We start from the raw sequence: 21,229 nt of genomic DNA on the forward strand, positions 1-21,229 counted from the left end.
GATAGGGAATGTGACAGATCACAGGTACATAACTCTGTATATTGTATGGGTAGGGACGGGGAGACTCGCTCTCCGTGTGACAGGATAGGGAATGTGACAGATCACAGGTACATAACTCTGTATATTGTATGGGTAGGGACGGGGAGACTCGCTCTCCGTGTGACAGGATAGGGAATGTGACAGATCACAGGTACATAACTCTGTATATTGTATGGGTAGGGACGGGGAGACTCGCTCTCCGTGTGACAGGATAGGGAATGTGACAGATCACAGGTACATAACTCTGTATATTGTATGGGTAGGGACGGGGAGACTCGCTCTCCGTGTGACAGGATAGGGAATGTGACAGATCACAGGTACATAACTCTGTATATTGTATGGGTAGGGACGGGGAGACTCGCTCTCCGTGTGACAGGATAGGGAATGTGACAGATCACAGGTACATAACTCTGTATATTGTATGGGTAGGGACGGGGAGACTCGCTCTCCGTGTGACAGGATAGGGAATGTGACAGATCACAGGTACATAACTCTGTATATTGTATGGGTAGGGACGGGGAGACTCGCTCTCCGTGTGACAGGATAGGGAATGTGACAGATCACAGGTACATAACTCTGTATATTGTATGGGTAGGGACGGGGAGACTCGCTCTCCGTGTGACAGGATAGGGAATGTGACAGATCACAGGTACATAACTCTGTATATTGTATGGGTAGGGACGGGGAGACTCGCTCTCCGTGTGACAGGATAGGGAATGTGACAGATCACAGGTACATAACTCTGTATATTGTATGGGTAGGGACGGGGAGACTCGCTCTCCGTGTGACAGGATAGGGAATGTGACAGATCACAGGTACATAACTCTGTATATTGTATGGGTAGGGACGGGGAGACTCGCTCTCCGTGTGACAGGATAGGGAATGTGACAGATCACAGGTACATAACTCTGTATATTGTATGGGTAGGGACGGGGAGACTCGCTCTCCGTGTGACAGGATAGGGAATGTGACAGATCACAGGTACATAACTCTGTATATTGTATGGGTAGGGACGGGGAGACTCGCTCTCCGTGTGACAGGATAGGGAATGTGACAGATCACAGGTACATAACTCTGTATATTGTATGGGTAGGGACGGGGAGACTCGCTCTCCGTGTGACAGGATAGGGAATGTGACAGATCACAGGTACATAACTCTGTATATTGTATGGGTAGGGACGGGGAGACTCGCTCTCCGTGTGACAGGATAGGGAATGTGACAGATCACAGGTACATAACTCTGTATATTGTATGGGTAGGGACGGGGAGACTCGCTCTCCGTGTGACAGGATAGGGAATGTGACAGATCACAGGTACATAACTCTGTATATTGTATGGGTAGGGACGGGGAGACTCGCTCTCCGTGTGACAGGATAGGGAATGTGACAGATCACAGGTACATAACTCTGTATATTGTATGGGTAGGGACGGGGAGACTCGCTCTCCGTGTGACAGGATAGGGAATGTGACAGATCACAGGTACATTACTCTGTATATTGGATTGATAATACTTGTAGCCAGGCTGTGTTCTATATTTGTATGTGAATGTTATACATTAAACATGAGTGAAACGCTACCACGTATCTTTGTTGTTCACACCCGGCATTACAATCTGTCCATAGACATCGCTATAAAGTGTGAGGGTTAGCTTCATTGGATTATCATAATAATTTCTATAAGATAAGACTAGTTCATTCTATGACTGTAAAACACGAATACGCTTGACTTCATAAAGAAATCTTTGGTCCAGAAGTCATATTTTACATGGAGTTTTTCCAATATGCTGGATTATTTTGAACCATTCCTTAAAAGAAGTATTCTTTTTGAAAATAGAATTTTTATGTTTCAAAAATGCACAGAAATTCAAAGTGCTCTTTAAAAACCTTAACCTTATCAGTAATTGTCAGAGAAATTCAAATTACTGTTAATTCTACCTGATAATATAGAGTCTTGTGTTCTATTTTGACAGTCGTCAGGAGACCAGCTTATGAAAGACCCTGCGACAGAGGCGTTTGACATGGAGAACTTCCCTGTAACCAAAGTGTACCCCCACGGAGAATGGGTATGACCTCACACCATCTCCTTCGACTGCTGCATGGAATTTTGCCTGATTATCTCCCCTTGATTTGTGTTGTACTTATATTGTTATCCCACTGACTCATGAGAATGGACAATTGTCAAAATCTGCCAGATCAATAATACGACTATTGTAAATATATATTTATGCTAATTAAAGTTTTCATTAAATTATTAAGATATGATTCATCATTGATGGACTAATGATAACATCTGTGTGATATCACAGTACCTGAAAAATGTAACAAAAAATCAGTTCATTAATGATATTATGTCTCACAAACATCATTCATCGTAATTTTTCTCAAGACTCACGACCAGTAAGTTAACATGTTGAAGCCCTCCGTTAAAAAAAGTATGACTGACAATGGCATATCCAGGCCAAGGGTGTGTTATTGGTGGTAGGGTTGGGTTTCCTTATGAGCAAAGGTGGAAAACCATTGTTTAAATAGAGGACATTGACAGGCTTTGAGAGTTTTCTGAAGCACAGGAAAATACCATTGTTCTGCCACTGTGTCCCTTTGAAGGAAGCAGATATTGGCATCGATTTAAAATTTAAAATTTAAAAGTTTGCGTTTTAGTTCTGTTTTTACTCAAAAGCTTGACTAAAGAGAATTTAAAGTCCATTGAAGAAAGTATTTATCTTATAAATACTGTAACTTGCTCAAAACTTTGTGCTGGATAACAAATGCTAAAAGAGATTTTGAAACCCCTTAGCCTGGTTAAGAGGTTTGTTTTTGTTGATAAAATTAGCCTGCCAGATAAAGTTCAGGAATGTAATTTGATGTTATCTGCTGTTTTTGTCAGTTGTCAGTATTCTTACGGCATGTTATATTAGTTGTCATTGATGTTGTCTTGTTTATGAATGTTTGTTATATGGAATGCATTTTACGTAGAATAGATTTGTTACTTTTTTTGTATGGAAAACCAAACATGATTTGCCAAAAACTCTCATCATTGTAATGTTTGACTTGTATTAGTTTTATATGCAATAGACCTAAGAGATTAGTGTTGGCATACTTTAAAAGTTTAAACTGTTTTGACGCTTTAAAGATGCAACTTGAGTCTCTTTTAAAAGGTAACCGCTAAGTTAAATGCAGTTTCCGTTAAGGGAGACAACTTGTGAATGTGAACCGAATAATTAAATTTGTGTATAATTATTTATGTCCAAAAAGATATTTTTCCAAAATAAATAACCAAAACATATTCATTACACTTTGCTGGTACTAACTATGACTACAGTATCTGCAGGTAACGAGCTAAAAAATAGGATTCTAATTTCAATGTTAAATTTTTAAATGCTTTACAAAAATACCTGAAAGACCTACATCATTTTATATTTCATAGAGATTCAATTGTTTGTATAATAATGTTGACACAAAGGACAAATATGAGCTGTTGACATTATGGGCAATCTTACGCTAACTGACCCACTGATGTAATGTTAGAGCAACTTATTTTTTTTTCGTTTACAAAGCATGATTTTATTTCATCGTAGTGAAATTAACAACAATGCTTACGAATATTTTTATACAATTTTAACATCTCATTGTTTTTCAAACTGATAGAACAACGAAAGACATTTTTTCAAGGTGGTTTAAAACAAGAGGTTCCGTGTATTTTTATATTTTACTTAAAAGTACAAATAGGGGTTGATCAAAACATTTTAATTTAATTTATTTCAGATATGTGATATTACTTTTGGTGTATCAATTAGATTATGAAAAGTTGAATGTTTATGTTCTTTAAATCTACCTGTTAGTTTTTTTTGGGTTTTTTTGCACAATTTTTAAATTCAATAATGATTCCCTAACGACCTTATACGACAATATTCACCATGAATAATTGGCCAATATTAGTCAAACTGTCTGTCTCATATTATCCTTTTTCAGGGCTTATTTCATCATGTTTTAAAAAGTTTTAGTGCTCATTATATTAAAATTCTTAAAGTAAATAATGAAACACTTTGATTTATTGTCAGTGCTTTTCATATATAGCCAAACAAGTCATTGATTGCAATATACATCGTTTTATCTTTTTAATAATTAATGTGTTTTGTTTGCCTGTAATTTTACAAAGTAGGTGACAATGTACGTACCATACACATAAATAGTTATATACACACACATAGGATGATAGAGAAGTTAATTTCTAGATTACATGTTAAAGATTTACGATTAGCGTAATTTTTTTACAAGCCTCATATTAATTATATGTTCATTCAGCATTACACAATCCAGTATTAAGCACTCACAGTTTTAGGTGACCTTTTGACCTTTGTGGCGGTCTTGATTTGGGCTTTTAATGTCTCCGTAGGGTTTGTTATTTTACCATTCAGATTTTGCTAGCTAGCTCTTTGAGGATTAGGGATTGTAATTCCTCTTCATAAACGAAAAATTAAACACAGGTGACGAAGCTAAGAATTTCGACAGAAAACACTGTTACTGTTACATTAACAATAGTTATCCAATGGGTCTTGGAAATCATGAAATATGAATAAATCTCATATCATTTTACTTTCGTACGATGGTTGGGACAAATAAGGTTTATGTGTATTGAAGAATAATTTGGCTGTGAAAGTCCTTGACAACAATTTGATTTTTTTTGACTTTTGCCAATTTTTGAGCAACTTGGACCAGATATTTCAGTCATCAAATATACAACTCGAGTGGAACAATGTAAAATACGAAAAATAATAGGCTCTTCAAGAAAAGTAACCAACTGCAGGCTGAAACATTTGAAAATTGCTACTTAGGGGCCACTGCCAAAAACTAGAACTAAGCATATGAAACTGTTCATTCCGGCTTGACTATAGCTTTAGAGTAATAGTTTAGCAGTGTAAAGTGCAGGGTTTGATTCCGGGTCCAGGCCGGATGTGTCTTTTTACACTCAGAACTGTGTTGTTAAGTATCTCTGATTTATTTTATCTTGATCATTTCTCATAAATATCCCACAGGGTATGTTTTCTTTCCAGAAATAACTTATCATAGCTATACTAACAAACAGTTCGGATACTTAGTTACAGTTGTTGACAGTGTTACGGAGATCCGTGATACATTAGTTTGAGTTATTGTTTAAATAGTTTAGTCTTAATGACCACGTTATAAATCTATTTGAATGAAAAAGCATGTAAAGTAATTTGAATGAGTCGTCGCAAATTTTAGTATGTGATGATATCCTTATGTTTGTAATTTAGATTTGTATTGGCCTCGCATTTCAGCCATATCTGTATTATCTGCATGTAAGACTAGTATAGTTGTTGTTGTTGGCATGCTTTTAAGTTATTTTATATTATGTCAGTTCTGTTTTACAAAATTTCACTAACCTGGTATATTCCAATGGATGTAAGGGAAAGACTTATAGACTTGGACAGCAAGCCTATAGCTGTAATAGATAACTAAAGAAAGGGCTTTAATCAGTGGTGCCTTGTATCTCTGAGATATCAGTACATCAGTACATCAGTACTCATCTTGTTTATAGAATGGTTTTAGAAATCTTAAATGGCCACTGTGGCTATTGACCGACTAGAAAATTCCCCAACTTCTTATCAATAATCATTTCCTGACTCGGATGAAGTTAGACCTTTCTTTGGATACAATGCGGCAGCAAATGGCCACAGCATTGTTCAGAATTTAAGTATAAAAAGTATCCATAACTGTAGTAGGATGAAGCTATATTGAAGTATCATTACTAAGAGAAAGTCTGTAAAACTGAACTTGTACATAATACAATGTCGCTGTGTATTATATGTGTTTTGTTTTATGCCCGAGTTAGCGATACCACTGTGTAAAGGGAGATAACCAATGGTGAGAAAGCCACTGTAAATTATCGATACTGTATTGGAATGAATGCATGATCGTGTTGTATATATCACAGTATGAGTGTATGTGGATGTATTAATGTATTGTAATATGTTAATTAGTTCATCAATATGTAGCAGTTAGTTATATACATATGCTTATCGCATGTTATGCATCGAATATTTAGCAGCAAATTCTGTTAACTATTTATGAATCTTTTAATTTTTTGTAATTTTGGTTAATATTTTGTTTCCAGAGTAATTACTTCTAGGGAATTTACTGATTTTAAAACAGAAACTTCATAAGAATGTTATTCACCCTTGAAATATTGCAGTGGACATATGTATGTCTGAATGATCTTGTTATCTAATAGAGAAAAGGTTATGTTGACTATAAACCACAAGCTCATTAGCACATAACATAGTCAATCTTTTTATTGTACATATTTATGTTTTTATTCTTCATCTTGATCTCGTGGTTTTACCGTTTTTATCCAATAGTAAATCACTGTTTAGCTTATTATCTGTATGTGTCGAGTAAATGTTTATGATTTATCTAAACATTGGTAGTTTATATAAAATTGAAATTCCTGCTATTCGATTTATAGTTATGTTTTAGTGTTTAAACATTGTGGCATTAAGGATACATTGTCATTTGACATGTTGATATTAAACGTCAGTCAAGTGTAGGGTTAAAAATTAAAACAATTACATAAATGTTATCTCAAGGGTGATACTATTTCATCGAGATGAAATTTATTATTAGTCCTGCACCGGTACATTCTGTATTACCAAATGTAGGCTCGTACATCGTGTTTACGTTCGTGTGTCACTTTGATCGGGCTATCTCACATAGTCTCTGTCAAAATTTGTTTTCCAGTACATGATGGCAAAGTTTTGTATACTTAGTTCTCGTGTCCCACTAAATGTAGAGTTATGTCCCTTAGTTCACTCACGATAACCTTATCGGTGCACATCTCCTATACTCTGTCACCTACATTTGCCATATTTTTAATATCACAACAAATATTCATATCGAAAAAGGGTTTTGTGCCTCGCATAAAACTCTTGTGTAAACCCTACAGGACAGCTACATCCGAAATAACATCATCTGGTTTATGATGTTAGTTATTTTTCATCTAATTAAAATGAGTATGACAATAATAATAGTAATGCTATACAAGGTGGCATTTCTGCAAACCTGAATTATATTGAACATATAAACTTGATAGGTAGAGGCAGTTATAGACACTTCACTAGACTTACCTCAGACACGTGACAGAAACTTAGTGTCTGATTCCTTTCCTGGTGTGAACAAACGAAAATGTAATAAAGTAAGATTTATAACTTCTATCAGTTGTCTGATTTCTTAACAAAATTTGAATGTTCTATGTAGTTATTGCTTCAAAGTTGATTAACACATATATCAGTAAGTGATTAAGGAGCTCTCCGAAGCTGTTTCTTCTCACATGAAATACTGAGAAATGAAATTAGGAGTGAATGAAAATGGATGACAATTAATTTGTAAATAAAATAAAATATAACCCTTGCTGGATGTAATGTCTCTACTACAAGCAAGTAGTTAATAGGACCATAGATATCTCAGTCAGAACTGTGTAGCTCTGGTTCATTGTAAAATGTACAATATAGATATCTCAGTCAGAACAGCGTAGCTCTGGTTCATTGTAAAATGTACAACTTAGATAACGCAGTCAGAACTGTGTAGCTCTGGTTCATTGTGAAATGTACAACATAGATATCTCAGTCAGAACTGTATAGCTCTGGTTCATTGTAAAATGTACAACATAGAAATCTCAGTCAGAACTGTGTAGCTCTGGTTCATTGTGAAATGTACAACATAGATATCTCAGTCAGAACTGTATAGCTCTGGTTCATTGTAAAATGTACAACATAGATATCTCAGTCAGCACTTTGTAGCTCTGGTTCATTGTAAAATGTACAACTTAGATAACGCAGTCAGAACTGTGTAGCTCTGGTTCATTCTAAAATGTACAACATAGATATCTCAGTCAGCACTGTGTAGCTCTGGTTCATTGTAAAATGTACAGCATAGATATCTCAGTCAGAACTGTGTAGCTCAGGTTCATTGTAAAATGTACAACATAGATATCTCAGTCAGAACTGTATAGCTCTGGTTCATTGTAAAATGTACAACTTAGATAACGCAGTCAGAACTGTGTAGCTCTGGTTCATTCTAAAATGTACAACATAGATATCTCAGTCAGCACTTTGTAGCTCTGGTTCATTGTAAAATGTACAACTTAGATAACGCAGTCAGAACTGTGTAGCTCTGGTTCATTCTAAAATGTACAACATAGATATCTCAGTCAGAACTTTGTAGCTCTGGTTCATTGTAAAATGTACAGCATAGATATCTCAGTCAGAACAGTGTAGCTCTGGTTCATTGTAAAATGTACAACATAGATATCTCAGTCCGAACTGTGTAGCTCTGGTTCATTGTAAAATATACAACATAGATATCTCAGCAAGAACTGTGTAGCTCTGGTTCCTTGTAAAATGTACAATATAGATATCTCAGTCAGAACAGCGTAGCTCTGGTTCATTGTAAAATGTACAATATAGATATCTCAGTCAGAACAGCGTAGCTCTGGTTCATTGTAAAATGTACAACTTAGATATCTCAGTCAGAACTGTGTAGCTCTGGTTCATTCTAAAATGTACAACATAGATATCTCAGTCAGAACTGTATAGCTCTGGTTCATTGTAAAATGTACAACACAGATATCTCAGCCAGAACTGTGTAGCTCTGGTTCCTTGTAAAATGTACAATATAGGTATCTCAGCCAGAACTGTGTAGCTCTGGTTCATTGTAAAATGTACAGCATAGATATCTCAGCCAGAACTGTGTAGCTCAGGTTCATTGTAAAATGTACAACATAGATATCTCAGTCAGAACTGTGTAGCTCTGGTTCATTGTAAAATATACAACATAGATATCTCAGCAAGAACTGTGTAGCTCTGGTTCCTTGTAAAATGTACAATATAGATATCTCAGCCAGAACTGTGCAGCTCTGTTTCCTTGTAAAATGTACAACATAGATATCTCAGACAGAACTGTGCAGCTCTGGTTCATTGTAAAATGTCCAACATAGATATCTCAGTCAGAACTGCGTAGCTCTGGTTCATTATAAAATGTACAACATAGATATCTCAGACAGAACTGTGCAGCTCTGGTTCATTGGAAAATGTACAACATAGATATCTCAGACAGAACTGTGCAGCTCTGGTTCATTGTAAAATGTACAACATAGATATCTCAGTCCGAACTGTGTAGCTCTGGTTCATTGTAAAATGTACAACACAGATATCTCAGCCAGAACTGTGTAGCTCTGGTTCATTGTAAAATGTACAACACAGATATCTCAGTCAGAACTGTGTAGCTATGGTTCATTGTAAAATGTACAACATAGAAATCTCAGTCAGAACTGTGTAGCTCTGGTTAATTGTAAAATGTACAACATAGATATCTCAGACAGAACTGTGCAGCTCTGGTTCATTGTAAAATTTACAACATAGATATCTCAGTCAGAACTGTGCAGCTCTGGTTCATTGTAAAATTTACAACATAGATATCTCAGTCCGAACTGTATAGCTCTGGTTCATTGTAAAATGTACAACTTAGATATCTCTGTCAGAACTGTGTAGCTCTGGTTCATTATAAAATGTACAACATAGATATCTCAGTCCGAACTGTATAGCTCTGGTTCATTGTAAAATGTACACTCAGTCAGAACTGTGTAGCTCTGGTTCATTATAAAATGTACAACATAGATATCTCAGTCCGACCTGTGTAGCTCTGGTTCATTGTAAAATATACAACATAGATATCTCAGAACTGTGTAGCTCTGGTTCATTGGAAAATGTACAACATAGATATCTCAGTCAGAACTGTGCAGCTCTGGTTCATTGTAAAATGTACAAAATAGATATATCAGCAAGAACTGTGTAGCTCTGGTTCATTGTAAAATCTACACCATAGATATCTCAGCAAGAACTGTATAGCTCTGGTTACTTGTAAAATGTACAATATAGATATCTCAGCCAGACCTGTGTAGCTCGGGTTCATTGTAAAATGTACAATATAGATATCTCAGCCAGACCTATGTAGCTCTGGTTCATTGTAAAATGTACAACTTAGATATCTCAGTCAGAACTGTGTAGCTATGGTTCATTGTAAAATGTACAACATAGATATCTCAGCCAGAACTGTGCAGCTCTGGTTCATTGTAAAATGTACAACTTAGATATCTCAGTCAGAACTGTGTAGCTCTGGTTAATTGTAAAATGTACAACATAGATATCTCAGTCCGAACTGTTTAGCTCTGGTTCATTGTAAAATGTACACTCAGTCAGAACTGTGTAGCTCTGGTTCATTATAAAATGTACAACATAGAAATCTCAGTCAGAACTGTGTAGCTCTGGTTAATTGTAAAATGTACAACACAGATATCTCAGTCAGAACTGTGTAGCTCTGATTCATTGTAAAATGTACAACATAGATATCTCGGCCAGAACTGTGCAGCTCTGGTTCATTGTAAAATGTACGACATAGATATCTCAGTCCGAACTGTGTAGCTCTGGTTCATTGTAAAAGGTACAACATAGATATCTCAGTCAGAACAGTGTAGCTCTGGTTCATTGTAAAATGTCCAACATAGATATCTCAGCCAGAACTGTGCAGCTCTGTTTCCTTGTAAAATGTACAACATAGATATCTCGGTCAGAACTGTGTAGCTCTGGTTCATTGTAAAATATACAACATAGATATCTCAGAACTGTGTAGCTCTGGTTCATTGGAAAATGTACAACATAGATATCTCAGTCCGAACTGTGTAGCTCTGGTTCATTGTAAAATTTACAACATAGATATCTCAGTCAGAACTTTGTAGCTCTGGTTCATTGTAAAATGTACGACATAGATATCTCAGTCCGAACTGTGTAGCTCTGGTTCATTGTAAAATATACAACATAGATATCTCAGCAAGAACTTTGTAGCTCTGGTTCCTTGTAAAATGTACAATATAGATATCTCAGCCAGACCTGTGTAGCTCTGGTTCATTGTAAAATGTACAATATAGATATCTCAGCCAGAACTGTGTAGCTCTGGTTCATTGTAAAATGTACAACATAGATATCTCAGTCAGAACTGTGTAGCTCTGGTTCATTGTAAAATGTACAACATAGATATCTTGACTTATGTACATGAAACTTGGTCAAGATTGCCAGTTCACAAAAATACACATTGTGGTAAAAAGTCAAGGTCAATGGTCAAGGTCATAAGGTTCAAAGGTCAAGGTCAAATTTTGCATCTTTTCACTGATGAACATTTTGTTATGACATTATGAAGCAAAGTTGATCGGAATTAAACAATGAGGCAACTGACCAAAGGTCAAGGTCATCGGGTCAGGGGTCAAGGTCATATTTTGTAGCTACTCACTGGTGAACATTACGCTATGACATTATGAAGCAAAGTTGTTCGGAATTAAACAAAGAGACACACTGAGGTAAAAAGTCGAGGTCAAAGGTCAAGGAAATTAGATTCAAAGGTCAAGGTCAAATTTTACATCTTTTCACTGATGAACATTTTGTTATGACATGATGAAGCAAAGTTGATCAGAATTAAACAAGGAGTCAACTGATGAAAGGTCAAGGTCACTGGGACAAAGGTTAATGTTAAATTTTGTACCTTTTCCCTGATGAACATTTTGTTATGACATTATGAAGCAATGTTGTTCAGAATTTAACACAGAGTCAACTGACCTTAGGTCCAGGTTACGGGGTCCAAAGGGTCAAGGTCAAGTTTTGTATTTTTCACTGATGAACATTTTGTTATGATATAAGGAAGCAAAGTTTGTCGGAATGAAAGAATAAGTCAACTGACTAAAGATCAGGATCACTGGGTTAATGGTCAAGGTCTTTTGGGTCCAAAGGTCAAAGACAATGTGGATCTCTGACTTTGACCCTGGCTCTTGATGGAGGAGGTAAATAAGGTGAAATAAAACAAATCAAAGCTAACAAATGAGTATTTCACCGGTATTTATATTCTGTTAGCCCAGCAAATATGGAGGTGGAAGGAAACAAGACTCACATCATAGTACATGTAAAATGTATATTTTGATTCTTTTTGAAGTCCAAATGTCAAACGTCAAGCTCAGCTACATGTATATGGGCAGATTGCGTCTTGATGATTATGGGTGATATATTGCCACAAGACGGGGCCCTTACTGACCTGTCAGTGTTCTAGTTTAGGAAGTACACGGTCCATCTTTTAAAATATAAACAGCATTGCATGTTTTGACGCTTAAAGGTATGTATATAAATTATATACAGTTAAATTGAAAAATATGAAGTTTTATAGATACAGAGCTACAAGTTAGACAAAATGAACAGCTCTGCTGTAATAAAAATCAATCCTGTTTGAAAGAATTTGGCAGTATTTTCCTTTGTGATGATGCACGATCTGATACTATGATTGTATTTAGATGTGTTTATTATTTCTGTTATGTTGTATTTCAGTGTGCCTCAGATGACGCCGCCAAAACGGACAAGGACACTACACGACAGAAGAAGAAAAGCTGGCTTCTATGGTAGACATGTTACTATGGTTACCGTATCTATGACTGTCACTTGAAGTGTGAATAATTATAATAAGGACTTCAGTATTGTTGAAGAGAAATTGTTCGTGGAAAAAACAGGAATAGGTCCAATGTTTTAAGAAATGGAGATGAGTGTATGTTTACAATGATTACAGATTATGTTAAATGTGGTGTACATCAATTTATCTAATTAAAAAATGTGGACACACATCTCAATGGAAGTGCACACTCACGATGTTTATCCTAGGGGTGATATTATTCTGACCCCCACAACTGTCTGATATGACATTAAGATGACACAGAATTGGCTGACGTCACTTTATACTGACCACACAATAATCTAATACCACATAATAGCAACCTAAAAAATGTGTCACTTAAGGTTTTGTCTCTGACAAGCCCACCTCCTAATGTAGATTTTACAGTAAAAATGATAAATATCAAGGTTAAAACTAGCTACTGTTGTCGGGGTTGATATGGTGAATGATGATCTGAGACCAACTACTGAAGTTGAAAGAGGCCCAGGTCGTGCTATTGAAAGAAGCTAGTCCCATCATATTGACCCCCACAGGAGTATTCAACTATTTCATTATACCAACAAGATTAAAATCTCGATTTTATATACTATTTCATATAACAAAGGTTTTCTGAGTATAGACAAAGTCTCAACAGCGGATCTTGATTGCACTGTTACAACCTTAAAAGAAATGATAGTTCGACATTGCATAGAATATCAGGATGCTAAGATACAGAGCCTCGCTTTGGATTCAGAAGGCTACAACATGGAGTCACTTAATTATAATTCCGAAATAACACTGCAGTAAAGCTGGTCAGAGTCCAGAATACAACGTAACGTCATGTCACTTAATTTGGCACTAAATCCCCCCCCCCCCCCCCCCCAAAAAAAAAGTATTGCTAATGACTTGGTATTTTACAGGAAAGTCGTAATTTATATCATCATTTCTACTAAATTGTAAAAGGTTAATTCATCAATCGATTTGATGAGACTGAGCATGTACCACTGTCTTCGATAGATACAAAGGCCAGTAAATATGATTGCCAAATTGTCGGTGCAAACTGAAATTTTGATGTTATCGTTTTGAACATCTAATGGTCAAAGACCGATTCACTAGACTTTCTCGATACCTCATTAGGCAAGAAAAATACTGTAAGCTTTAACTTCAGTGTGGCGTTATGTGTGTTTAAGAGATGTCCTTGTTCAACACGTACAAATAACGTTATTGTGGAAGGGGAAACTTCCACGTGTGGAAATGTTTCCTTTGTAACGCTTTAATCAGATCATGGGGTTGATTTTGTTTTGTGTTAGAAATGGTTCTTCAACTTATGTATTCTAAATATATTTAATCAACAAATAATTATTTGCGAGTGGATATTTAAGCTTTAATTTACTCTAGCGCGAAAAACACGAGCATTTCAATCCATCCCGCAAACATCAAACATTTCCACTCTAACAAAAATAATTTTGTTCAGAATACAATAAATGAGGTTTGTTTATTGATAAAAAAAATCAGACATACGTTTAAGTTATAGATAACATGGTTTTTGCAGTGTATATGACTATATCATTATTTGGGTAAATTTTCTGTACACTAGTCTTTATTTATAACCAGTTACGTAACTAGGGTTGTGGACCACACAATGTGATTAAATCTCGTATATAAAACCAAGTCTTCCAAAATATATATTTTATTTTTATCATCTCAGAATGGTTTTCATGTATATCTACAGTCGAATTTATCAAAACCAATTATTGTCATTTAAACATAAGAAAAAAGTTACCTTTTTCATAAATATTAATGTTTTAAAGTACAAATGATTGTACCTGTTTTTTATTTGTTAGAAAAACTCTATTAATCATAAAAATCCTACAGCTTAAATTGCGCTGACCATGAAGAAATCAACCGAAATATGATTGATTTTGGCTTTTTTTTAAATACATTCTCTACATATACATACATAATGACTTGACCATATAGGGGACGCGGTGGCCTCTGACCGTTACGAACCCTAAACCACTGGTTCGAGGATTCGAGACCTACGTGGGGAAGTCGCCAGTTCGCATGTCCCTTGTATTTCTTCACCACCAAAACCTGACACGTCCTTAAATGACAATGGTTGTTAAAAGAATATAAACACAGACACACTAAACTTAACTTGTCCTTGGCTTATAAGGTTGTAAGAAATTATATGTGACATGTTTTTAGCCCACCATCATCTGATGGTGGGCTATTCAAATCACCCTGCGTCCGTGGTCCGTCGTCCGTGGTCCGTCCGTAAACAATTCTTGTTATCTGTATTTCTCAAGAAGTACCAGAGGGATCTTTCTCAAATTTTAAATGTAGGTTCCCCTTGATCCCCCGTTGTGTATGTTATATTTTGAGACTGATCATAAAACAAAATGGATTAAAAGAAGAACTAAACAGATCTTTCTCACATTGCAATGATCGATTCTATTTCTTTCACATTAAGTACTGTACTAGTAAATATGTGAAATGACAAAGTCACTTCGAAGGTTGGCTTTCATACACATCAGTATTAAGTTTAGATCAAAAGTTACCTCAAGGTTCATTTACTGTTAACATGACTCGATCAAACAGATTGGAGGAAAGAAGAGAAAAGATCGAACTGACAAAGAACTAATGAAGATGGTACAAAGGTGGGCGCTAAGATCCCTCTGGGATCTCTTGTTTGTAAAGTCAAAATTAACTTGAAAAACTTTCATTTGGATCTATGATTCAATTCAGTGAGATATGTCGTTTAACGCCCGATTTGATGTGGGTTACCGTCAGACAGGACCCCGAGTCCCTCTGGTAGAAAGTAAGCCACTTGGAAAGAAACTTCGGTACATTACAGGAACCAAACTTCTTTGACGGGGTCTACGTCCCTGTGACAAAAGGCAAGCCCCTGTGTGACGGATCATGCCCCTGTGTCATGGAAATGTACATGAGAATATGTTATTTTGCTTTATATTTATTGATATATTTTGTTTGTATATATATTAAACTGTGTACTGTGTCAATGATTTATATAAATACGCTTGTTATAAATACTTAATTTATATCCCCAGAAAAAATATGTTCATGCATGATCTCGTTGTAAGCTGCAGTTCCCTTTATAATTCCATGTGTGAACGCTGTGTTATGTTGCAAGATATACGTATAAGAGTAACTACAGAGATTATTTAATGAGACTTTATGAAGGTACCATCCAATATGTGTTATGTATACTGTGACCAGGATTGGCGATGTCGTTGTTACGTAATAAAATACGTGTTGCTGGGCCTATAATAATAGCTGATCTACCTTTTCATGTGTATGTAATTGTATAAGACTAATTGTATTAATATAACATTAATAATAAAAGACGTTTGATAAAGCGCCCTGTCAAGCTAGATTAAACCATTTGTATGAAAGACGCCTTACAATATAAATGACTACTATTAATACAATCAGTGCGGTGTAATTACTTCCTTTAGAAATGCGTTCATTGTTTTATTGTGTTGGTTTGGTAAATTGTAAAGAAAAGATTTTAAATATATTACACAACTATAATATTGATACATATTGTTCATTTTTAAGTTATTTCCAGTATCACTGAATCTCATTGATCGACATAAATATGTGTAGTTGTGTTAATGCATGTGTCAAGCCCTTGATCTGAATGAAAATAATCTATCATTCAAATGTGAATTAAAAATCAATAAATCTTTCTAGATTACACTTTACATTAGCAACCTCAATATTGGACAATAAAAAATATGGCAAAAAATAAAAGATGTATTCATATTTCGTTTTTATACCTTGCAAAGAATTCTGGGTATTGACCCCTGACATTTCTGTTTTCCCTTTTCCTGTTTTCAAATACTCGAATTTCAAACAGGGGTAAAGTCAGAAATCATTGAAATCTGTAGTTTATATTAAATACTTGGTAAAACATTTAAAATGAGCTTAAAAAAATATTTCTGAATATTATTGGAAATGCAGTTATCTCTTTTAACCTGGTTGGAAAGTTCTACCTTAAATGACATCCGCAGCGCCTGGAACGTATAATTTATGAGTCACGTGATTCCAATGAATCCAAATCCTAGTCTCCCAGAGTATACGACGTGGAGCAGTATTATTGTGCTAGCATCTGTTAAGTGTTTTGTGTTTTAGAATATTGCTTGTCAATGTAGAAGATATGTGTATTTTATTCAAATTTAATTTATTTTCAGCAACTTTGTCAAGCTTGTGTTATATTTTAAATAAATCCTTGAAAGAAGATGTAATCGAGATACTGTAGTTTTGTTGTCATTTAATCGTGCATATGTTTATTATACTAATGATATTTAACTGTATCTTTGACTTCATTGTACTTGGTCAATCAAAGTCAAATTAATATCAAACATTTTAAGTTCCGTATTTGGCTGCAAAAAAGCCTCCAGGAACGAAAGTGTAGGGTTTATATCCTGTAACTAAGAGCCTCCTGTCTTGTCACAAGCATTCAGAATAATGTACACCATCTTGGATATACCCCTATTTCGACCATCTTATAATTGTTCAAGCGAACATTTAATTCCAGTTTGTTAACAATTAATCATGGATTTATTTAAGAGTAATAGGAAGGAGAGAAATTTCATTGAGGGCACAGACACTTTATATTGGACAGTTACCAAAGTAGGAAGGAGCCTTTTCTTCGGGTCAAATACGGTAAGTGTCAAGATCATTGGCCAGGGTATTTAAAGGGACAATTAAGGTTAGTGAAGTAATTATTTGAAGTCTTTCCACAAAATTCCCCATGATAATATAGTTTGAAACTCCTTATGAACGACATTTTTTTTTAAAAAGAGACAATGTTTTCTTCGCGTTTTTAATTAGTAATGCAGAAATCCTGAACTGTACAGCCGTACGGTCTAGCGGCAGCTGTCTGTGAACTTCTAGCTAACAAAATGTCATTCCAGCCAAATAGAGAAGGTACACTCTCGCTTTATTCACCCTGTCTCCCTGTGGCACACTCTCAGTGCGTGCATTCAAAACGACTCGATAGCGTGGTACTGTACATATTTACTTTTCACTGAAAGGCCCGGATATTTGCGATATTTCGGTCGTAGCTACTTTGATCAACGGCTCCTCCAAAAAAGATAAAACTGACCACACTGGACGTTGGCCTCAGGTCATGCCATTATCAACTACGGAAACTTTCGTTAACATTTATATATTTTCAGTATCTACTCGAATTTTAGGGATCTCATTTGACTAAATAACCCCATGAACAAAAATTAGATAAAAGTCAATAATTAGGTCACCAAACGTCATGGGTTAATGTGCTCATTGACATCAATTATTATGCGTACTTCATCACTCTGTATACAGTAGCAATACCATTGTAAGCAATGAAGCTTTTTAGTGCTCTTTGTCGGCTACACACAGTCCCTTAAAATGAATTCAGGTACGCTAAAGGTGTACATTATATGTTCCTTAAAATGAAGTCTGACCTTTTCAGACATTTAACTAACCTTTTATAAGAAAGTATCAGGGTAAGCGCATGCGCAGAGCCGCTTTACCCAAAGATCTGTGTTGAACAAGGACCTTTGCGATAAGAAAGAAATAGATTATGTCGTAGGCCAGTGGAGGTAACGGTACAACCGTCCCGGTTATATACCTACATGACCCCTGACCTGAATTGTGTAAATAATGTGCATTCAGTAATGGGACGTATCTGTACTACGGGTAGATATACCTACATGTACTGGAAATTAGACTGAGAATATGTACCTATATATGTGTGTGTTTGTATTTTGCATTAAGACGTGCACTGTGGTAATAAGTCATACAGAATGGTGTCTTATGACCAACATAAGATGATGCCATAATGAGGCGTCTGTTGTCCTTCTGCCATTTAACGATTCCTCAAATAACTTCTTCTGTGCCATATTTGAGTCGTTTTTATGTGGTTGGAATTTGAAACATGCAGTAACGGATTGATTGGTCTATTCCTCTCTGTATTATGTTAAAACATGGATGAAAGCGGGAGTGCTTGAGAAAAAGCGAAGGCGAATGCCCATATGCTACCAGGATTGGCATAGGCCGCCATTCTTTTCCAGGGGACAACATTCTTGGGATCTGACATGGAAACAGTTAAGATCACCACCTTATTAGTACCACTGTAATGCTATCAGGCTTGGCTATGGTGCCTTAGTCACTAGATAAAAAAAATAAAAATGGTTACATGTTATACCCGCCCTACACACAAATGTACACGTGTATTAGCCCTGGGACCCGAGTCTACATCTTGGGAGTAAGTCCTTGGTGTGGACCATTGAAACAGTTGAGAGACCAACCCTGTACCAGTATATGGAATTGCTAGACATGAATAGATAAAAACAAATGCTACCAGGATTAGTCTAAGAGCCCAACACATCCCCTGGAACTTTGTCATCTCAATAAAGGTGCAGATCCTTACCCTATTACCATTCCCGTGCATGCTTTGCATGAAGAATCGAACATAACAATGTTACAAGGTTATGTCTTCGGTTCTTGGCCCGGATTTGAATATTGATTTGTAATATAAGTTCGAATAGGAAAGTTTTATCGTGATTGATTAAGTATATAGGTCTACAATACAGGCAATTAGAGTATCTTTAAATCCTTTAAAAGTCGAACAATCTGTAGTTTAGATATTTTACTTTTAATCCTGGAAATGACACACAATCTGTGGTCTAGATATTTTACTGATAATCCTGTAAATGACACACAATCTGCAGTCAAGACATTTTACTTATAATCCTGTGAATTTCACACAATCTGTAGTCTAGACATTTTACTTATAATCATGTGAATGTCACACATTTTAGTTGATTGGTTATCCTGATAAGTTTCATTAAGTCCGATATCAATGTCATTGCCATGGTTACTAGGTATACCGGTTGTTTGGTTACGAGTGTTACACATTCCTGTATTGTAGTAGTTTGACTGTGTTACCCATCAGTGCAGACCCAAACACTACCCACAGGACATCCTCCCTGTCTATACTTACAGCCCATACATAGTCTGTGTCTGTGTGTATGACCCTGAGGAACTCACCACCTCCACTGACGAGTAGGACCCTGTAGTTGTTATAGTCCCCTATGATCAGGTTTCCCACACTGTCATACACCACACCACATGGATTGAATGGTCTACTTCTTGTGTGTGTTATTGGTTGATTTAAACGAGTGATTTCACCTCTATATAAAAAAAGTTTCTTGAAATCATTGTTCATGACAACTATATGTTTCTTTGCAACAGCGACTGCCACATTGTGAGTGACAGGACACTCTGAGATCCTGTATGGTGTACACACAATCCCTGTAGCCTTGGAATCACACACCATTTTACCATCTGTGGTAAATTTGGAGATGTGTTTGGGCATCCCTACAATGACATGGCTACTGGCTGTAATACATATACAGGCGGGTTCCTCTTTGGTACTGAATCTGTGAGTCTGGCGTCCTGATACCATCTCCATGATGTTATTGTCACTGTCACAGGCCCACAGTGTGTGTGTGGTGGGTGACAGACTGATGTCATTGATCCAGTCATTGTGATTGACATTCTGTATTACTTTACCCTTCCTGTCCAGGAGAGTTAATGTTTTAGTGGAATTGGTCCACTCATGACCATCTGTAGTTGGGCATATAGAACCAATGTCACATGGAGACTCCCACTGGTCCACTACCTTGGTCCGTGGCAGTAGTTTGTATGTTGTCACTGCATTTCCCACCTTTGCTCCTGACTGTTGTTGGTGTAGAGAAGACTGTCCTTGATCATCAGATGTTGAGACTGACCGATCATGGTCAGTTGAAGTTTGACCTTGACCTGAGGTGATAACTTTTCCCATGGCTTCTTTCAAGTGATCTTCAGGACTTTCATTTGGAGTAAAGTTGGCGGTACCCAGGACAGGTTTTACAGGGAGACTGTGTGTAGGAGTATGGATCTCACAAAATGTATCATAAATCTGTATGTGAGAACCACGCTGGAGAGCTGCTTTGCATTCTTCAGTTCGTTGTTTGAGTTGCTTTTCATACATCTCGAGGTCAAGTTTGTATTTCTATATCAGCTTGGTATTATCCTCTTCCATTTTGTGATAAAGAGCGAGTGTCTGTGCTGTAAGCATGTCTAGCTCTTGTTTTAATAAATCTGTTTGCATTTTTAACTTTTGTGACAGCTTCTCAAAACTACTGATGTTGTATTTAAGGAGTGTATCAGAAGAGGTATTTTTTTCCCCAGTTTCTACAAGATCATTTTTTTCTGTTCTGTCTATAAAGTGTATAATGTCCTGTTCCTTTTGAGAAGTGATCTCACTTAGCTCACAAACTGTATGACTTTTGTGAACAGAAGAAAGGCATTTTGGACAAACAGGCTCTTGACATTTTTCACAAAAAAAGTCCAGTTGCCTCTCCTTATGGTGTGTACAAGTCGTTTGACCTTTCATTCGGAAAGGTATTTGGCTATTAGGGGTTGCCATTTTGACGAATATCTAAATCATTTGTTGAAATATTATTTGAGACCTGGTATAGAGATATTATTATCTGTTAACACTGTCATAAAGATTGTTGTTATGCAAAAAAATAATAATAATAATGATAATTCGAGGTTCCTATATACCGCTTCATCACAACCTAGTTTGTAGCCCGTCT

General features: G+C 36.1%; 2 protein-coding genes across 5 annotated transcripts in view; one reads left to right on the top strand and one right to left on the bottom strand.

The window, feature by feature from the left end:
- Nucleotides 1-13,445, top strand: part of LOC110464112 (pleckstrin homology domain-containing family A member 1-like) — a 65,004-nt gene extending 51,559 nt beyond the window's left edge. For all 4 annotated transcript variants that reach the window (XM_021519173.1, XM_021519174.1, XM_021519172.1 and 1 more), the window contains 2 exons: nt 2,009-2,101; nt 12,473-13,445. In XM_021519173.1, coding sequence (XP_021374848.1) covers nt 2,009-2,101; nt 12,473-12,547 — 168 coding nt within the window. In that variant the 3' untranslated portion in view covers nt 12,548-13,445. The remainder of the gene's footprint in view (nt 1-2,008; nt 2,102-12,472) is intronic.
- Nucleotides 13,446-19,494: 6,049 nt separating this feature from the next.
- LOC110464103 lies at nt 19,495-20,619 on the bottom strand. Its single transcript, XM_021519158.1, has one exon. It carries the CDS (start codon nt 20,617-20,619, stop codon nt 19,495-19,497), a length of 1,125 nt encoding a protein of 374 aa, XP_021374833.1.
- Nucleotides 20,620-21,229: the final 610 nt, after the last annotated feature.

This window comes from Mizuhopecten yessoensis, unplaced genomic scaffold (assembly GCF_002113885.1).
Source record: "Mizuhopecten yessoensis strain PY_sf001 unplaced genomic scaffold, ASM211388v2 scaffold10961, whole genome shotgun sequence".
In the NCBI taxonomy this organism is placed as follows: domain Eukaryota; kingdom Metazoa; phylum Mollusca; class Bivalvia; order Pectinida; family Pectinidae; genus Mizuhopecten; species Mizuhopecten yessoensis.